The sequence below is a fragment of the Rhodnius prolixus genome, unplaced genomic scaffold (genome assembly GCF_049639745.1).
Source record: "Rhodnius prolixus isolate KJV_2025 unplaced genomic scaffold, Rpr scaffold_2, whole genome shotgun sequence".
Classification (NCBI taxonomy): Eukaryota; Metazoa; Arthropoda; class Insecta; order Hemiptera; family Reduviidae; genus Rhodnius; species Rhodnius prolixus.
Window position 1 is genome coordinate 58,501,859 of NW_027411592.1, and position 17,144 is coordinate 58,519,002.

Below are 17,144 nucleotides of genomic sequence, written 5' to 3' on the forward strand. Positions count from 1 at the left end.
GTAACATCCAGCCCTGCTCTAGTTACTGGTTATTTGAGTTTAAAAATCACTTTGTTCTGTGAACCTAGGCCAGAATTCCGACTTTTTCCACTGTTTTTTTGGACTTATATTATAAAGTAAGGGCGACCCAGTCTCTAACATCCAGTCCTGCTCTAGTTACTGGTTATTTGAGATTAAAAATCACTTTTTTCTGTGAACCTAGACCAGAATTCCGACTTTTTCCACTGTTTTTTGAACTTATATTATGAATTAAGAACGACCCAGTCTATAACATTCAGCCCTGCTCTAGTTACTGGTTATTTGAGTTTAAAAATCACTTTGTTCTGTGAACCTAGGCCTGAATTCCGACTTTTTCCACTGTTTTTTTGGACTTATATTATAAAGTAAGGACGACCCAGTCTGTAACATCCAGCCCTGCTCTAGTTACTGGTTATTTGAGATTAAAAATCACTTAGTTCTGTGAACCTAGGCCAGAATTCCGACTTTTTCCACTGTTTTTTTGGACTTATATTATAAAGTAAGGGCGACCCAGTCTGTAACATCCAGTCCTGCTCTAGTTACTAGTTATTTGAGATTAAAAATCACTTAGTTCTGTGAACCTAGGCCAGAATTCCGACTTTTTCCACTGTTTTTTGAACTTATATTCTGAAGTAAGGACGACCCAGTCTGTAACATCCAGCCCTGCTCTAGTTACTGGTTATTTGAGATTAAAAATCACTTTTTTCTGTGAACCTAGGCCGGAATTACGACTTTAAATGAACCTCTAACCTTAGCTTTGCTATACTTCATTTTCCGATTATTCTACTACAATCAGATTTCATCTTTCGTTCTGTTTTTTCCTTTTTATTTTTTCTTTTACTAAAAAATATTTTTTTTTTTTTACTGTTTTTATTGAAGATAATTTGCATAAAAACGTAGTAAGTTTTATTTGAAAAGAAAAACTTAGCATTAAAAGTAATTACACTTAATTGCTGTAATAAAGGAGGCACTAGACCCGTTACTATACTGTAATTAGTGGTTTATTTTATGTTACGAAAAGTATAATATATAATTATTATTACAGTTTTATCAGCTGTTTTCTCGGGTCAAAAATGAAATGATTTTGTTTATTAGATATTCGTTTTTTTTAAAATTATGGTGCTTCGAAATCTGTGATCATTGGGTTCTTACTCCTTGATTTTGTTCATTCATTTCTCTCGTTACAGAAAATAAATGACTTGGTCACCAAAATAGGAACTCTTAAAGGCACGCTGGATGGTTAAGAAATAATAGTAAAAGAGCATCCAGGATGTAAGCAAACCTGAGTACAGTAGGTCATCCTCTTGGATAATCCAGATCTAGTCTGGTTCCAGAGGGTTCCAGTTCCAGAATATTTGTCTATTATGTAGTCCAAGGATCTTCATTGTATCGTCAAAGAGAAGATGGACACGTCTCATTCACTTTTACGAACGTAAAATTTCATTTTTCATCTATGTAAACCACTGTACGAGGGTCGTTTGAAAAGTCCGTGCAAAGTCAGAGAGATAGCACTACTGGCGCGTATCGAGGTTATGTTTAGTTAGTAGCATCTCTTGGAAGAACACACACCAAGTTTCAGCCAGATCGGTCTATTTCTTTGTGTTTGGCATTCGTTTGAATTGAGGAAGTCGAGTGATTTTCTCACGCTTGACCAAAAACGAAATCGTGTGAAGTGTTGGCAAGGACGGTTTGCAGCTGTTCCAGAAGAATCCGCAGGACTTTAAGCGTCGTTTCGTCACTGTGGATGAAACATGGATACATCACTACACTCCTGAGACCAATCTAAACAATTGGTTACCAAGGGGGGAATCTGCGCCAAAAAAGACGAAGACCGTTCCTTCGGCCGGAAAGATTATGGCGACTGTCTTTTGGGATTCGCAAGGAATAATCCTCATCGACTATCTGGAAAAGGGTAAAACTATTACAGTTGCATATTATTCATCGTTATTGGACCGTTTGAAAACCGAGCTGCAAGTAAAACGCCCACGATTGGCCCACAAAAAAGTCCTTTTCCATCACGACAACGCACCAGCTCACACCTCAGCAGTTGTGGTCGCAAAATTAATGGAAATAGGGTTCCAACTCGTTTCACATCCCCCCCTATTCTCCAGACTTGGCTCCCTCGGACTACTATTTGTTCCCCAATATGAAGGAATGACTGGCGGGAAAAAGATTTTATTCAAACGAGGAGGTGATTGCAGAAACGAATGGCTATTTTTCAGACTTGGACAAATCCTATTATTCGGATGGGATCAACAAACTAGAGCAGCGTTGGACGAAGTGTATAAGCCTAAAAGGAGACTATGTTGAAAAATAAAAAAGGTTTACCCGAAAAAATTAAGTAGTTTTTATTTTTGCACGGACTTTTCAAACGACCCTCGTAAGTGGGAATGTAGATGTTGCTGTAAGATTTTTACATGTGCTAAGAGCCAGATCAGAGCTGTGTCAATTGTTTTTGTTAAAAGATAGCAGAGTTTGTGGATAGTTTGGGTTCTTAGATATTTAAGATTATGTATAAAAAGTAAGTCGGAAGTATCTACGCTAAATTTAAGTACTAAGAATAAGAATAATTGGTGTATGATGATATCGGAAGCTTCCACAGTGCTCCCGGGTGGCTCACCCAGATCAAAATGCTGGTCCATATCGAAGAACATTAAAGTAATCCAAGAAATATCCAAATAGTGAAATTAATAATATCCAACTAGTAACCTTGTAATACGTTTAGAAGACAACTTAAGTATTCACTGTCAAAGCGAACATAAAAAGTAACATAAACATGGCGGACAAACTTCCCACACTTTTTCAGAATTAAAAAATAAAAACCAAGGCAACTCAACAAGAAATATACAAAGTATACAACAATAAACAGATGTCATCAATACTATGTGTATACATAGTTTAGGATTTTGTTTAAATCAAATAGAAACATTATATTATTCTTTTTCCTTCTTTTTTTTAGTCGATACATTCAATCGATTGTTGTTCGCATATCCTTCTTTCCCTTATTTTATATTCTAAAGTAGATAAAAACTTTTATTGACATGTAAAATATTTTATTGTATGCATAAATTTACAACAACCAAAACAAGTATACTTAAAAAGGGAAGATACAGGTAATCCTCGGGTTACGACGGTCTCGAGTTACGACGTTTCGTGGTTAAGACTCCCATTTACAGTCTGTACTATGAAAAGCCAACTACTGTACGTGTTTTGATGTGCAGTACTGTACAGTAGTATGAAAAGCCCGCGAACTACTGTACGTGTTTTGGTGTGCAGTACTGTACAGTAGTACGAAAAGCCCGCGAACTACTGTACGACAATGCACCTGCACACACAGCCATCTCTGTTACACAGTTTTTGGCTAAAAATGGCATGGTTCCGCTGCCCCACGCACCTTACTCGCCTGACCTGGCTCCGTGCGACTTTTTCTTATTTCCACGCATGAAAAAGGGCATGAAAGGTCACCGATTTGACAACATTGAAGAGGTCAAGAAAAAAACGAAGAAGGAGCTGTCAGCCATTTCTAAAGATGACTACAAAAAATGTTTCGAACAGTGGAAGCACCGGTGGGACAAATGTATTAGTTGTAATGGAGAGTATTTTGAAGGGGATAAGGTTGTTCTGTAAAAAATTTGTAAATAAATAGCTTTTAAAAAATAATTCCGGTTTTTTTTGGGTACCCCCTCGTACGTGTTTTGGTGTGCGGTACTGTACAGTAGTATGAAAAGCCCGCGAACTACAGTACGTGTGCAATACTGTACAGTAGTATGAAATTTTTATTACAGTACACTACTGTTTTTTATTACTGTTTCATTTCATTAATAAACGTACTGTACAGTATTTTATATGGGTTTTTTGATAATTATGTAGAGTACTGTGTTAGGTTAGGCTAAGTGCTTACAGTACTGTACTGTTATTATAGTAATACAGTACTGTACTGTATATGGTACAGTTTACGTATGTTCCGACTTACGTTGAAAAAAAAACGGTTTACGACGCCGCGTAGGAACGGATCAACGTCGTAAGTCGAGGACTACCTGTATTGATGAATCAATTGGAACCATCGATGTTTTCTACAATTACGTTACTGTGTCATAGATTTCATTACATTTCTCTTTCCTTTGTTTACCATATGTATTTGTGTGTGTGTGTGTGTGTGTGTTAATAAGATCGAAAAGGGAAGGAATTAGGTGGACGGGAATGTTGGATTGCCACGCGGCAATTCCGGGTTCGAATCCAGCTGTTGGCGCTTAGATTTTTGCAGCTCCTAGGAGCTTTTTTCTTACAGCTTCATTGTCTGTTAATAATGGACAGTGTCTGTAACAAGAGGAACACTGGCTGAAGGCCGCGGAAGTGCACTGAATAAGGCGTGCACGCGCCTCAAATTATTTTTTTAAAAAAAGTCTACACAAATCATAGACTACAATTTGTTTGAGTAGACTTATCTAATAATTAAATTCTTATTTTATGTATGATCTATTATTAAAGAAATTAGCAATTTTGTAATTAACGGATTAATTGACGGAAATGAATATTATTAATTGGATAATTTAAGCTTTCCGGTAGTTGATCATTTCCCTATTATATCGCACCGGAAAGGATATTTAATGGTAAACGTCTAATCAGAGGTTTCGACTAGCGACTAACATTGAAACCGTTATAGTCTTAAAAGACAAGCTGTGGTATCAAAATTCTTTACCGTCTACTTGTGACACGGAAGATCTAAACCTACTGATGGATCAAAAAAGACTAATTCCCTAATCAAAGCTATGTTGACCTAAGGATTAGAACTTTGGAGCTTAGCCGAACAGATAAACAAACGGATAATACCATAATGCTGTCTCTCTCTCTCTCTCTCTCTCTCTCTCTAATCCTTACCATACTTGATAATCCTCCACGCTGTAATCCTGAAATCTCCTTCAGAACTGACTTCATTATTTATTTATTTATTTTTGTTCAAAAATTAAAATTCACACTACTAAATTTAATATTTGTTTTTTTCAATTTTCTGTTACAGATTTAAACGCTGAATCCTATTTAGACGTAGCGTTTGGTCCAGGTACACCGGGTCTTGGAAGTGCCAACGGTTCCCATCATCAGCGTACCAAAAGGATGCGCACATCATTTAAACATCACCAATTAAGGACGATGAAATCCTATTTTCAAATTAACCACAATCCAGACGCTAAGGATCTTAAACAATTATCGCAAAAGACTGGTTTACCAAAGAGGGTGCTTCAGGTAATTTGATATTATTCTTATTCTTCTTCTTATTATTATTTTGGATTTCAAATATGAATGTATATTGGGAAAAAATTGTACGCGGTGTATGGCAGTATTATGGGACAGCGTTGTCCCATATAACAACCTCGTTAATCGTCTGCCGAACAAGTGTGAAAAGTGGCACTGAGGACGAAACTAGTGTCTTATAATTTTTTGTTTTTTTTCTACAAGGTACTATACAGAGCCTAAAAAGATCATTTTAAAGATTTCTTGACATTTCTCTAAGAAAACTGATTACACCCTAATTTTTATCCTAAATGTACGATAATTGTGTAAAATATAGTTTTGTGGCATATATAAGGCTTATTTTTACAATTCATGGAGAAACGAGAACATTAACTATAATTATTATGTACTCGTATGTCCCATATTACGGACCACATTTTCTGAAAACCTAATATGGCACCACGACAGACTTTTTCAGTGTAACTCCACATACTCCTTGCTGTGATCCACTCAGGGCTACAAATTTACAAAGACAAATAATGTATATATATGTTTTTACTTTTAGAGTAGATTTTAAATTCTGTAGTGTTCAAAATATGCAAGGGAAAAAAAATGTCCCATATTACCACCTTCATGAGATGACTATTATTATTTTCATTATTATTATTATTATTATTATTATTATTATTATTATTATTATTATTGTTCAAGATGTATTTTTGACCTGAATTTTCTAGTTTGTCGAATTTTAGTTAATTATACATTTTATTTTAATATGGATTGAATCCAGAAATTACGCTACATAGTAGACAGCCTTACAAGTTAATTATTTCTTCTTAGCTTTCTAATTTATCGATTAGGAACCATCGATGTTCTCTTATATCGAAAAATTTCATTGTAATCCCGTTTTTTTTTTGTTTTTTTTTTTTGTTCAACTTCGCCAGTTTAAGTTTTTCTGATTCTCGTGAGATTGAAAACAGAACGCCACATTTTTTTTCAGACTGTTTTTTTTTTTTTTTAATTAAATCAAATTAATAAAATATAGTTTATAAGTAAATAAAAATAAAAATTTATAAATTTTAATATTAAATTATCTAGACCTAACAGTAAACTTGAAAAAAAGTTCACATTTTTGGCCTTCATCCTCCCAATATCCCTAGAAACGTCTTTGGGAAACAAGAGGTCTAGCAGTAATCTAAAATAAACCCTCCTGTAGACATATATATATTTTTTTTTAAAAAAAAAGCCAACTTGCCATTAAATTCTTTCAGTCGAGTGATCGCTGGAAGTTATGTACACTGCAAGAGAGGATACACACCCACAAAAAAGAAGTGAGTTCTAGATAAATGGGAGAGAGAGAGAGAGAGAGAGATCGTACTGCGTGGAGTGGAAGTTACCCACTAGGGAATACAGGAGAAGAGGAGGTCTTGTTTGCCCAAGACATGGATATCTGTAGACAGGGAGAGAGAGGAGATCCCCAGACTTGCTGAAGAACTTGCTGTAGTGTTCAATAGAGAGAGTAAAGGGATCCTCCTTATCCAAACAAGTACCAGAAGCTAAGGGAAACAACCCTCCTCTTGGCTAGCCGGGTTTAGGAAACTCTAAAAGGGAGAGGGTTGGTCCCTTGAGCGGTTTTTTTTCTCTCTCTCTCATCCCATTTCTCCCTCCATCCCTTCGTGATAGCATAAGAATGCTGGCAGGGAATATGGCGTCTCCCTTGTTTTCCCTCAAACTCCATTCTGAAACGTTCAGCAAAGGGAGCTGAAAACTTGCTTAAACAAAAAAAATTTTTTTTTTCACTAGCTCCCCTCTCCTTATATTTATTTATTTCTTCTTGCTCCTTTTTCATTATATTATTTTTATATTTATTTATTTTTTATTATTATCCTCGCTTCTATAATGTTTTTTCCACAAAAGAAAATCTATTTTTATTTTATCTTTATTCTATCTTTATATATTTTCCATTTATTTAAATATTCCATTCTTATCTTCTTCAACAACTGTGACTGAAAGAAATGAAAAGGGAAATCCCATTTTTTCCCATTTTCTTTGCATATTCAAATTATCCTTTACTATTTTTCTAACGTAAAGGAAAAAAAATTCAAGCAAAAAACAGTAAGCATGAATGTAGAGTGGTTATTTGTTCATTTATTTAGTTGGTTCGCTTTCTTTTTAGATGCTTTTTTTCATTTCTTTCTTTAATCGAAGTTGTAATTAAAATGAAGTTCAACAGTCAGTAAGTGAAAAAAAGTATTGCGATTGTAAAAACAGTATGTGAATATTGACTTCCTTCCGGAAATATCTGTTTTGAGATCCCCCCTCCAAATTGCGGAAAATAATTCGATTTGTGCATAGCATGTTGTTTACGTACTATATTTAAGTAACCTCTCTCCCAAAATATGCCCTTTACTAAATTTTATCTATTTATTTTGAGATTTCAAGTTCGACATATTTCTATATTTTTTGGAATTTGAAGAAAAATGTAGTAAGTTATAACCTGTACTGTTTTTTTAAGAAATGCGTGCTTTACGTCCAACATTTCAGGCGCCACGGTAGCCGAGCGGTTAAGAGACTAGACCCGCAATGCTAAGATGTATTGTTGGTTTAGTGGGTTCGATTCCCCGGTGTCTGGAAGCCTTGGATTTTATTTAATGGTTAATATGAGAAATTTATAGTAAAGTATGTTAGGCGGTTAAGAGACTAGACCCGCAATGCTAAGATGTATTGTTGGTTTAGTGGGTTCGATTCCCCGGTGTCTGGAAGCCTTGGATTTATTTAATGGTTAATATGAGAAATTTATAGTAAAGTATGTTAGGCGGTTAAGAGACTAGACCCGCAATGCTAAGATGTATTGTTGGTTTAGTGGGTTCGATTGCCCGGTGTCTGGAAGCCTTGGATTTATTTAATGGTTAATATGAGAAATTTATAGTAAAGTATGTTAGGCGGTTAAGAGACTAGACCCGCAATGCTAAGATGTATTGTTGGTTTAGTGGGTTCGATTCCCCGGTGTCTGGAAGCCTTGGATTTATTTAATGGTTAATATGAGAAATTTATAGTAAAGTATGTTTGCTAGTCGCCTCCGTCCACGACACCTAATTTGTGATAGTTAGACGAAAAGCCCGCCTGAAAAAGTAGGCAACTACTTTACTTTACTTACGTCCAGCTTTTTTGTGAAGTTTGGTTGTAAAGTGAAAGTAATGCCCACTTATTCCAGACGGGCTTTTACGTCTTACTTTTTGTGTACTATAAAGTAAAAGTAATGCCTACTTTTTTCTAGGCAGGCTTTACATCCAACTTTTTGTGTACTGTAAAGTAAAAGTAATGCCTACTTTTTTCTAGGCAGGCTTTACATCCAACAACCTAATTAGGTCCCATGAACGGAGGCGACTAGCAAACATACTTTTTACTATAAATTCGTCTTATTAACGAATATTAGATAAAATCCAAAACCTAGACCCGAAAACTGAACCCAATACGTATTAGCTTTGGAGAGCTCGCCTCTAAACCGTTCGGCTATCGTCGTGGCGCCTTTATGTACTGTTTTCTTAAACGGGGTTAAATTTTTTTAAGAAAATGCCCCTTGCAACCTTAAGTATCTAGATTTCTCGACCTTTTTCTTTTATTATTATTAGTTTTTTTTTTTCTGAAGGAAAATTCGTTTTTGGGTATTTCTCGCAAGGGATTTTGGGTAGGCTTTCCTTAAGAATTAATGAAGAGAAAAATCGTATGAGTTTTCACGACAGAATTTTTTTTTTTTACAATCGTTTTAAATGCCTCAATGTTTGGGCACAAAAATCTGAATCTCATTCTGGTTTTTGTACTATTAATGCTGTATGAATGAAGCATTTAAAATAATGTCTAAACTACTTCCGAATTGAGGTCTGGTAAAAAATAAACAATAAAAGTATACATTTTTTTAACAAAACGCTTCACATAATCTGAAAGGTGCCGACTTTATTGCAAAAAAAATACAGTTAATAATTACAACCAATCAGTTGTACTCTATTACATACGATAGCATGAGAACTGGCGGTTACCCTTCGGAATTTTTTCTAGTCCACAGCTTACGGAGCAGCTTCGTTTCAGTACCTATAGTTTTCAGCTCGACTGCTCTAACTAATAATGGATTTTCACCTTAAAAGAAAAATTAATAATCATAAAAGAAAAGAAAGAAAAGCAGAATATAGGTGTAAAAATTACATGAGTGCCGTTATGTGTAATAACACTATAAAGTTTGAATACAATTATTATAACGTGTAATAATGCAAAGAAGAATCTACATTCTTTTTTTTGTTGTAAGGTTATAATTATTATTCAGAAGGTTATTAAAAAGGTTATTTAAAAATAACAATTATTAAAATTTTGTTTTTTAAACTACGATTAACGTGTTATTAGATTAAATAACAGATACCTTTTTTTTTTTGTTATGCAACTCTTTACAAACTGTTATTTTCTCTTACTAGTTATTCTGGGTAATGACGATTAAATTTAACGTTTAACATTCCAAGTTTTAAGAAGAAAAAAAACACCTTAAATGACTGCCCAACTTTAAATGAGAAGCTTCAAACTAGGCGACTAGCAAATATACTTGACTGTAAATTTCTCATATTAAACATAAAATAGATTCCAAAGCCTAGACCGTGGGGAATCGAACCCACTAAACCAACAATACATCTTAGCATTGCGGGTCTAGCCTATAACCGCCTAACATATTTTACTATAAATTTCTCATATTAACCATTAAATAAATTCCAAAGCCTAGACCATGGGGAATCGAACCCACTAAACCAAAAATACATCTTAGCATTGCGGGTCTAGTCTCTTAACTGCCTAACATATTTTACTATAAATTTCTCATATTAACCATTAAATAAATTCCAAAGCCTAGACCATGGGGAATCGAACCCACTAAACCAAAAATAAATCTTAGCATTGCGGGTCTAGTCTCTTAACCGCCAAACACACTACTATAAATTTCTCATATCAGAGAATCGAACTGACTAAACCAACAATACATCTTAGCATTGCGGGTCTAGCCTATAACCGCCTAACATATTTTACTATAAATTTCTCATATTAACCATTAAATAAATTCCAAAGCCTAGACCATGGGGAATCGAACCCACTAAACCAAAAATACATCTTAGCATTGCGGGTCTAGTCTCTTAACTGCCTAACATACTTTACTATAAATTTCCCATATTAACCATTAAATAAATTCCAAAGCCTAGACCATGGGGAATCGAACCCACTAAACCAAAAATAAATCTTAGCATTGCGGGTCTAGTCTCTTAACCGCCAAACACACTACTATAAATTTCTCATATCAGAGAATCGAACTGACTAAACCAACAATACATCTTAGCATTGCGGGTCTAGCCTATAACCGCCTAACATATTTTACTATAAATTTCTCATATTAACCATTAAATAAATTCCAAAGCCTAGACCATGGGGAATCGAACCCACTAAACCAAAAATACATCTTAGCATTGCGGGTCTAGTCTCTTAACTGCCTAACATACTTTACTATAAATTTCCCATATTAACCATTAAATAAATTCCAAAGCCTAGACCATGGGGAATCGAACCCACTAAACCAAAAATAAATCTTAGCATTGCGGGTCTAGTCTCTTAACCGCCAAACACACTACTATAAATTTCTCATATCAGAGAATCGAACTCACTAAACCAACAATACATCTTAGCATTGCGGGTCTAGTCTGTTAACCGCTCGGCTACTGTGGCGCCTTATTTTTCATTATTATTTACGCAATTGGCCCTGTACCCTCACACTGTAATTGCCACAAGAAAATGTTCAAATCATCATCTTTCAACCAATCCATTGCCCTTAAAATCAGAAATCTGTTTGATAGTAAAACTTTTACGTGGAATATTATTATTGAGAAAAAAATTATTGTTTCTAAACAGCAAGTGCTATTTTATGGCATGAAACTAGTAGACGAAGTAACGCGTGGAAATAGAAGAAAGACTGGCCAGAATAAGTGGGGGAAAAAACTAATAAATTAAGGTAGTAAAATAGTAGCTTTGATGGTTCGGAGGCTATATGAAATGGTAGGGTTTAAAAAGTTGGGCTTGATTTGATTTAAAGTTGTTGACAGTGAAAAAGTGTTTTTATTTATTTTTATTATTTATTTTCCAACTAGAAATAAATAAAGTTAAATGTATTCAGATGTTGAAAACAGAGAGATAACGACAGTTGTCGGTCCGTCTAGTTCCGACGTGGGTTTTTTTCTTCTTCTTCTTCTGCTTCTTCTTCTTTTTATGAAGAACTTCCAGGTTCTACTTTTTAACCACTTATTGCCAGAGAGCACTACCAGTTTAGGTAATTAATTATTATTGACATACGTAATTGTGGACTGATGTGTAGAACAGGCTAGAGAAATCTTAAGAGTTCACTGAATAGTAGTTTAAGTAGACTTAAAACCTCTAGGCAAGTAACCATACACTGAACTTCCAATAACAATAAATAAATGGGCTGTTATTTTGTTTTTTATGGTTAATTTAACTGAATATTGCCTGAAGAGATAAATATATAACCAGAGAGCCGGTAGAGTAACAAATGACACCAGAATAACTACAGATTCTTCTACTTTTGCTTTTTCTTTTTTTTTTTAAAGGAGTATTTGAAAAGAAACTGAACTCCTCGGGGCTGATTGGCTGATTATAACCTATCAATCACTTAGTTAAATGTCTCTTAATTTTTCTTTCCACTTTTATTTTATTTTTTTATATTTTTATTTCTGCTTCTACTGAAAGAGTAAAGTAATGCCTATTTTTTAAGGCAGGCTTTACGTCCAACTACTAAAATTAGGTGTCATGAACGGAGGCGACTAGCAAACACATACTTTACTATAAATATTTTACATATTAACCATTAAATAAAATACAAAGCCTAGAGAATTGAACCCATTAAACCAACAATACATCTTAGCATTGCGGGTCTAGTCTCTTAACCGCTCGGCTACCGTGGCGCTTCTCAGACATGTTTTACTTTAAATTATTAAACGTATTACTTTTTTGATAAATAGAAGCAGATTTCTTTTTTTGTATGTGTTCTTTAATAGTTGAAACTTTATTTATATTTATTTATGTATATAATGAAAATTGGTTAACGCTAATTTGATACGTTTGCTAAAACTTTCGCTTATTAGATTAGATTGTATTAAAAGGGCGGCTCCACCAAAAAGGGGAAGGAACGCAGGCAATCCAAAATGCCCATTGTTCCTCGCCCACCCCTCATCACATCAGAGATACCGGGGTTTAAAAACAAATCCGGTAAAAAAGTTGCCAGATGCTAATATATAAACTAATAAAGTAGTAACAGGACGACTCAATCGCCCAGTGCACTAAATAAACCTAGAAAGTTCGTTAAGATTACCAGATGCTACAATCACCGATAGAGAAACATTTAACCCCCCCGAAGACGAGGAATCTAGTTTTAGAATAAACTGGACACACCTCTACAAAGTGCCGCACAGTTCATCGGACTCACCACAGCCAGCCCACAGATTGGCAACTGGGTATGGCCGCATTTGAGAAAAGATGGTACGCTAAATTCGCGTGTCCACTCAACAACTGAACCAACTGGCGGATCCGGGATCTGCTAAAACCAACTATATCCGTTTTTGACAGGCCAAGGATTTCCTTAGACTGTCGGCAGAATTGACCGAGATTTGGTTCTTACTAGGAGAGGCCAGGCTTAAATTGCAGCCTGGCTATCCGTGAAGAACCTAGTATCAGTATCGGCAAATCTTTTCCAGCGGAGTAAAGTAGCTGCCATCTCAATGGCAGCCAACACCGCCTGAAAAACAGATGCATAATTACGAAAAAACTTTCGCTTATAGTAGAGTTGGTGTAAAAACAAGGGTTGCACTTTAATGTCACGAAGGGAAGCTTTATGCCCTTAATAGCATTTTTACCTTTAAAAAAAAAATCTATTTATGTGACATAATTACACGATTTTTACTGAAAATCGATTTTTTTTTTGTTCTAAAAGCTGATTTATTGTGCAAAATTGTGGTTAGATCTGCAGTGCAGGATATTGTCCTTGATTGTTGATTGTAGATCTTAAAATGGATATTATTGTACTTCATAATCCTTTTTTTTTAAAAAAACAAAAAAATAAAAAAATATATATTTATATTAATTTCTTGAAGCTAGATTAATTGAGGGAACCGGTTCAAATACAGGACAATTTTTTTTTTTGTAATTTTACTTTTTTTTTTATTTTGAGACACACCTAGCAATTAGTAAATAACGAGCTTCGTGAGGTTTCTGTTTACCTACTTACTCGGAAATTTAGGTCAAGCACACTTATACGCCCTAATCATCAAAAATATGATTTAACAAATTTTTCCACTATTGTCATTTTTTTTTCTACTTTCTCTTATTTCTCATGAGAAAAGAAAAAGAAAAAAAGATGGCCGTCAAATCTCAAGCGACTCCCCCCTACTATAATTCTCAAAAAGTTCTAACTCACCATTTTTTTTTCTTTAAACTCATTTCAGTTAATTCTTATCATTTTTTTTTTGGAGTTCACGCTCACTCCGAGAGTCGAATTTTCGTGAGGGGAAAAAATGTTCCAATGTTGAAGTTTTTGAATAATTACTTATTTAGGGGTACCACCATCAAACCCAACGATAGTATTTAGGACAATATTGATCAACAAAGTACCGCCTTTAGTGAATCAATTATTCCCTCTTTTTTTTCATTCATTTTTCATGAAAAAGGCTCGTAACTTTTTACCTTTTATCTTGCTATACTAATTACTTATACTAATCTAAAAGTTTTATTTGAATAATTGCCCCCTGGAAATTGCATATAAGGGCTCCTCTTTCAAGGAGCAACGATTTCCTCTGGAAATGCAATTTTCGTATACAATATAAATTTAAATGTATGAATAAATGTATAAGGTAAATCTCTAATTTGAAGATGAAGTATGATTCTATTGTAGTGGACAGTAAAAAAGTCGCGATTCTGTTGTAATGTACATTAAACAAATCATGACTCTATTGTAGTGGACAGTAAACAAATCATGACTCTATTGTAGTGGACAGTAAAAAGTCTCGATTCTATTGTGATGTACAGTAAACAAATCATGACTCTATTGTAGTGGACAGTAAAAAGTCACGATTCTATTGTAGTGTATAGTAAACAAATCATGATTCTATTGTAGTGGATGGTAAAAAAGTCACGATTCTATTGAAGTTTACAGTAAAAAAGTCACGATTCTATTGTGATGGAAAGTGAAAACTCACATTTCTATTGCGGTGGAGTGTAAAAAGTCACGGTTCTATTGTGGTGGACAGTAATAACAGTCACGATTCTATTATACTAGACTGTAAAAAAGTCACGATTCTATTGTGGTAGACTGTAATACAGTCACGATTCTTACTATACTGGGTTGTAAAAAGTCACGATTAGTGAACTATAATTGCAGTCACGATTCTATTGTAGTTTACAGTAAAAAAGTCGCGATTCTATTGTGATGGAAAGTGAAAACTCACATTTCTATTGCGGTGGAGTGTAAAAAGTCACGGTTCTATTGAGGTGGACTGTAATAACAGTCACTATTCTATTATACTGGACTGTAAAAAAGTCACGATTCTATTGTGGTAGACTGTAATACAGTCACGATTCTTACTATACTGGATTGTAAAAAGTCACGATTAGTGAACTATAATTGCAGTCACGATTCTATTATACTGGACTGTAAAAAAGTCACGATTCTATTGCAGTGAACTGTAATTGCAGTCACGATTCTATTATACATGACTGTAAAAAGTCACTATTCCATTGTAGTGGACTGCAAAAAAAAGTCACTATTCTATTGTAGTGGACTGTCACCGATTCTATTGTAGCGGTTAGTCACTCACAAACAATTAAATAATAAATAAAAATCATGACTATAATGATGATTATATTATGTGAAAAATTAGATTTTCTTTTCACACAATTTATACAATGAAAATTTCTTGGAAAACCTTGCAAGGGAAAATCACCGGAAAGTACAAAATTTAAACGATGAGTTGCACTTCCTCCGAACTGATTTTACTTCGTATTACCAATTGTAATTTAATTATTAAATCTCTATCAATATAGCGACATAATGCTAACGTTGTTCAGATTTTATTTAAAAACTTATGGATTTATAAAATTAAAATACTTTAAAAAATTCTATATAATAAAACAATTTAAAAATAAGAAACCACTTTTAAAAAAAAAGAAAAAATGGGCAAATTACCGTCATAAAAGTGCTTTAAAGTAACGGTTGTACTTTAAAGAAATTATTGGCCACATTATCTTTTTTGTTACTGAGTAGCAGCCATTGCGATTGGGTTGCGGCTTTTGGACTGGTTTGTTTGGTTTTTTTTAAGTCACTTTAAACAAACTGTACAAAGTTTTTGTCACATCCAAACAATCTCCATTCTTTTCCTTCCTGTTTAATTTGTTGGTTTGTTTTGTTTTATTTTGTGCAAAAAAAAAGGCACGCCTCCCGTTCATTGTTTAAAATTGACACGTGAGCTGAATTTTATTAGCTTTTTCTTTTTAGGCATCTTTTATTTCCTTCTCCTTCTAAGCGTCCTTCCTGTTTTCCATTTCTTTTTGTTCTGCCTTTATTCAATATGTCCTCCGTTCAAAAAAAATTTAACGGTTAATTTATCTGCAAGAATTTTGTTCCTGTAAATTTTGTATTTTTTATTTTGAAAAGGAATTTGAACTAAAAATCTGGTTTAAACGCCCGTTATTAAAATTCTTGAATTTTTTTTGGGGGGGCTAACAAGAACTTTTTTTTTTTTTAACACCTCAAAAAAATGGAACACCAAAAAATTGTGATTTCTGCAATTTTCCTTGTCTATTTCAAAGAACCACAGTGTATGTATGGTCCTATTAAAAGTAAAGTAAGCCAGATTAGTGGGTGTAGATTTGTTCTGTGGCATACTTGCTCGCGACGTTAAAGTCTCTTCCTTCTTTCTTTAAAATATATTGTATAAGTAGAGGTACAATAACGAAATGCTCTCAATGTGTGTGTGTGTGTGTGTGTGTGTGTGTTTGTGTGTGACGTCTTGCCACTGGTAGACAGATAGTGGCTGGTGTCTTGAGGTATACAAAACAGACAGACTTAATATAAATGAATCCTAAGCAGAAGCAAAGAAGAGGGTGTGATGGGTGATGGTGGAGGTTACGTGTTTGGTAGAGGAAGATAGCGAAGGTTATATTCAGTGTGAGCTCAGTGGCTGTTTGTGCTGCTCTCTCTCTCTCTCTCTCTCTCTCGCTCGTTTATCTATCTTCGGTCGACTTGTGTGGATAATGAGGAAGTGGGTGGGGGGACTCTCAGGAGAAGACGGAGACAAGAGGGAATCTGGACGACTACTCTTGTTTAGTGGTCCCATGTACACGTAACGATCGCCATATATCTATCTTCAGGTCGCTCCTTCAGTCTTGTCGTCTTCCATACAACTTCTTGTAGTCTCTCACTTCTATATAGAGTACATCTGCTTCCAAATCCGCTTTACAATAACATTGCAACACACATACTCACTGTCTCTCTTAGAGACACTACCCTCTTATCGTTTCATCTCTATCTTTGAGGACACCCAACTACCTCCTTTCTCTACTTCGTCTTCTCCAACCTTTTTCTTGTCACTTTTACTAGCAATTCATAAACACCAGATAACAGTGCTGCTTGTTATGTTTTAGTTTTTTTTTTTTGCTCTGACTATGCAAAACATAATATGTTTTGATTTCATGAAAATGATATGTTTCAAGAGAAGACGCAAGAGCTATTAATATCCAAAATATATATATTTATATATATACGCCAAACGATACATGATGGGCATTTATTTGGAGGTCTATCTAGTGGACTCTCG

The 17,144-nt window shown here is 34.5% G+C and overlaps 1 protein-coding gene across 3 annotated transcripts in view; it reads left to right on the plus strand.

Annotated features, from left to right (window-relative positions):
- LOC141450064 (uncharacterized) overlaps nt 1–17,144 on the plus strand; it is a 208,720-nt gene that overhangs the window by 170,915 nt on the left and 20,661 nt on the right. For all 3 annotated transcript variants that reach the window (XM_074120099.1, XM_074120098.1, XM_074120100.1), the window contains one exon: nt 5,036–5,259. In XM_074120099.1, the coding sequence (XP_073976200.1) occupies nt 5,036–5,259 (224 nt within the window). The remainder of the gene's footprint in view (nt 1–5,035; nt 5,260–17,144) is intronic.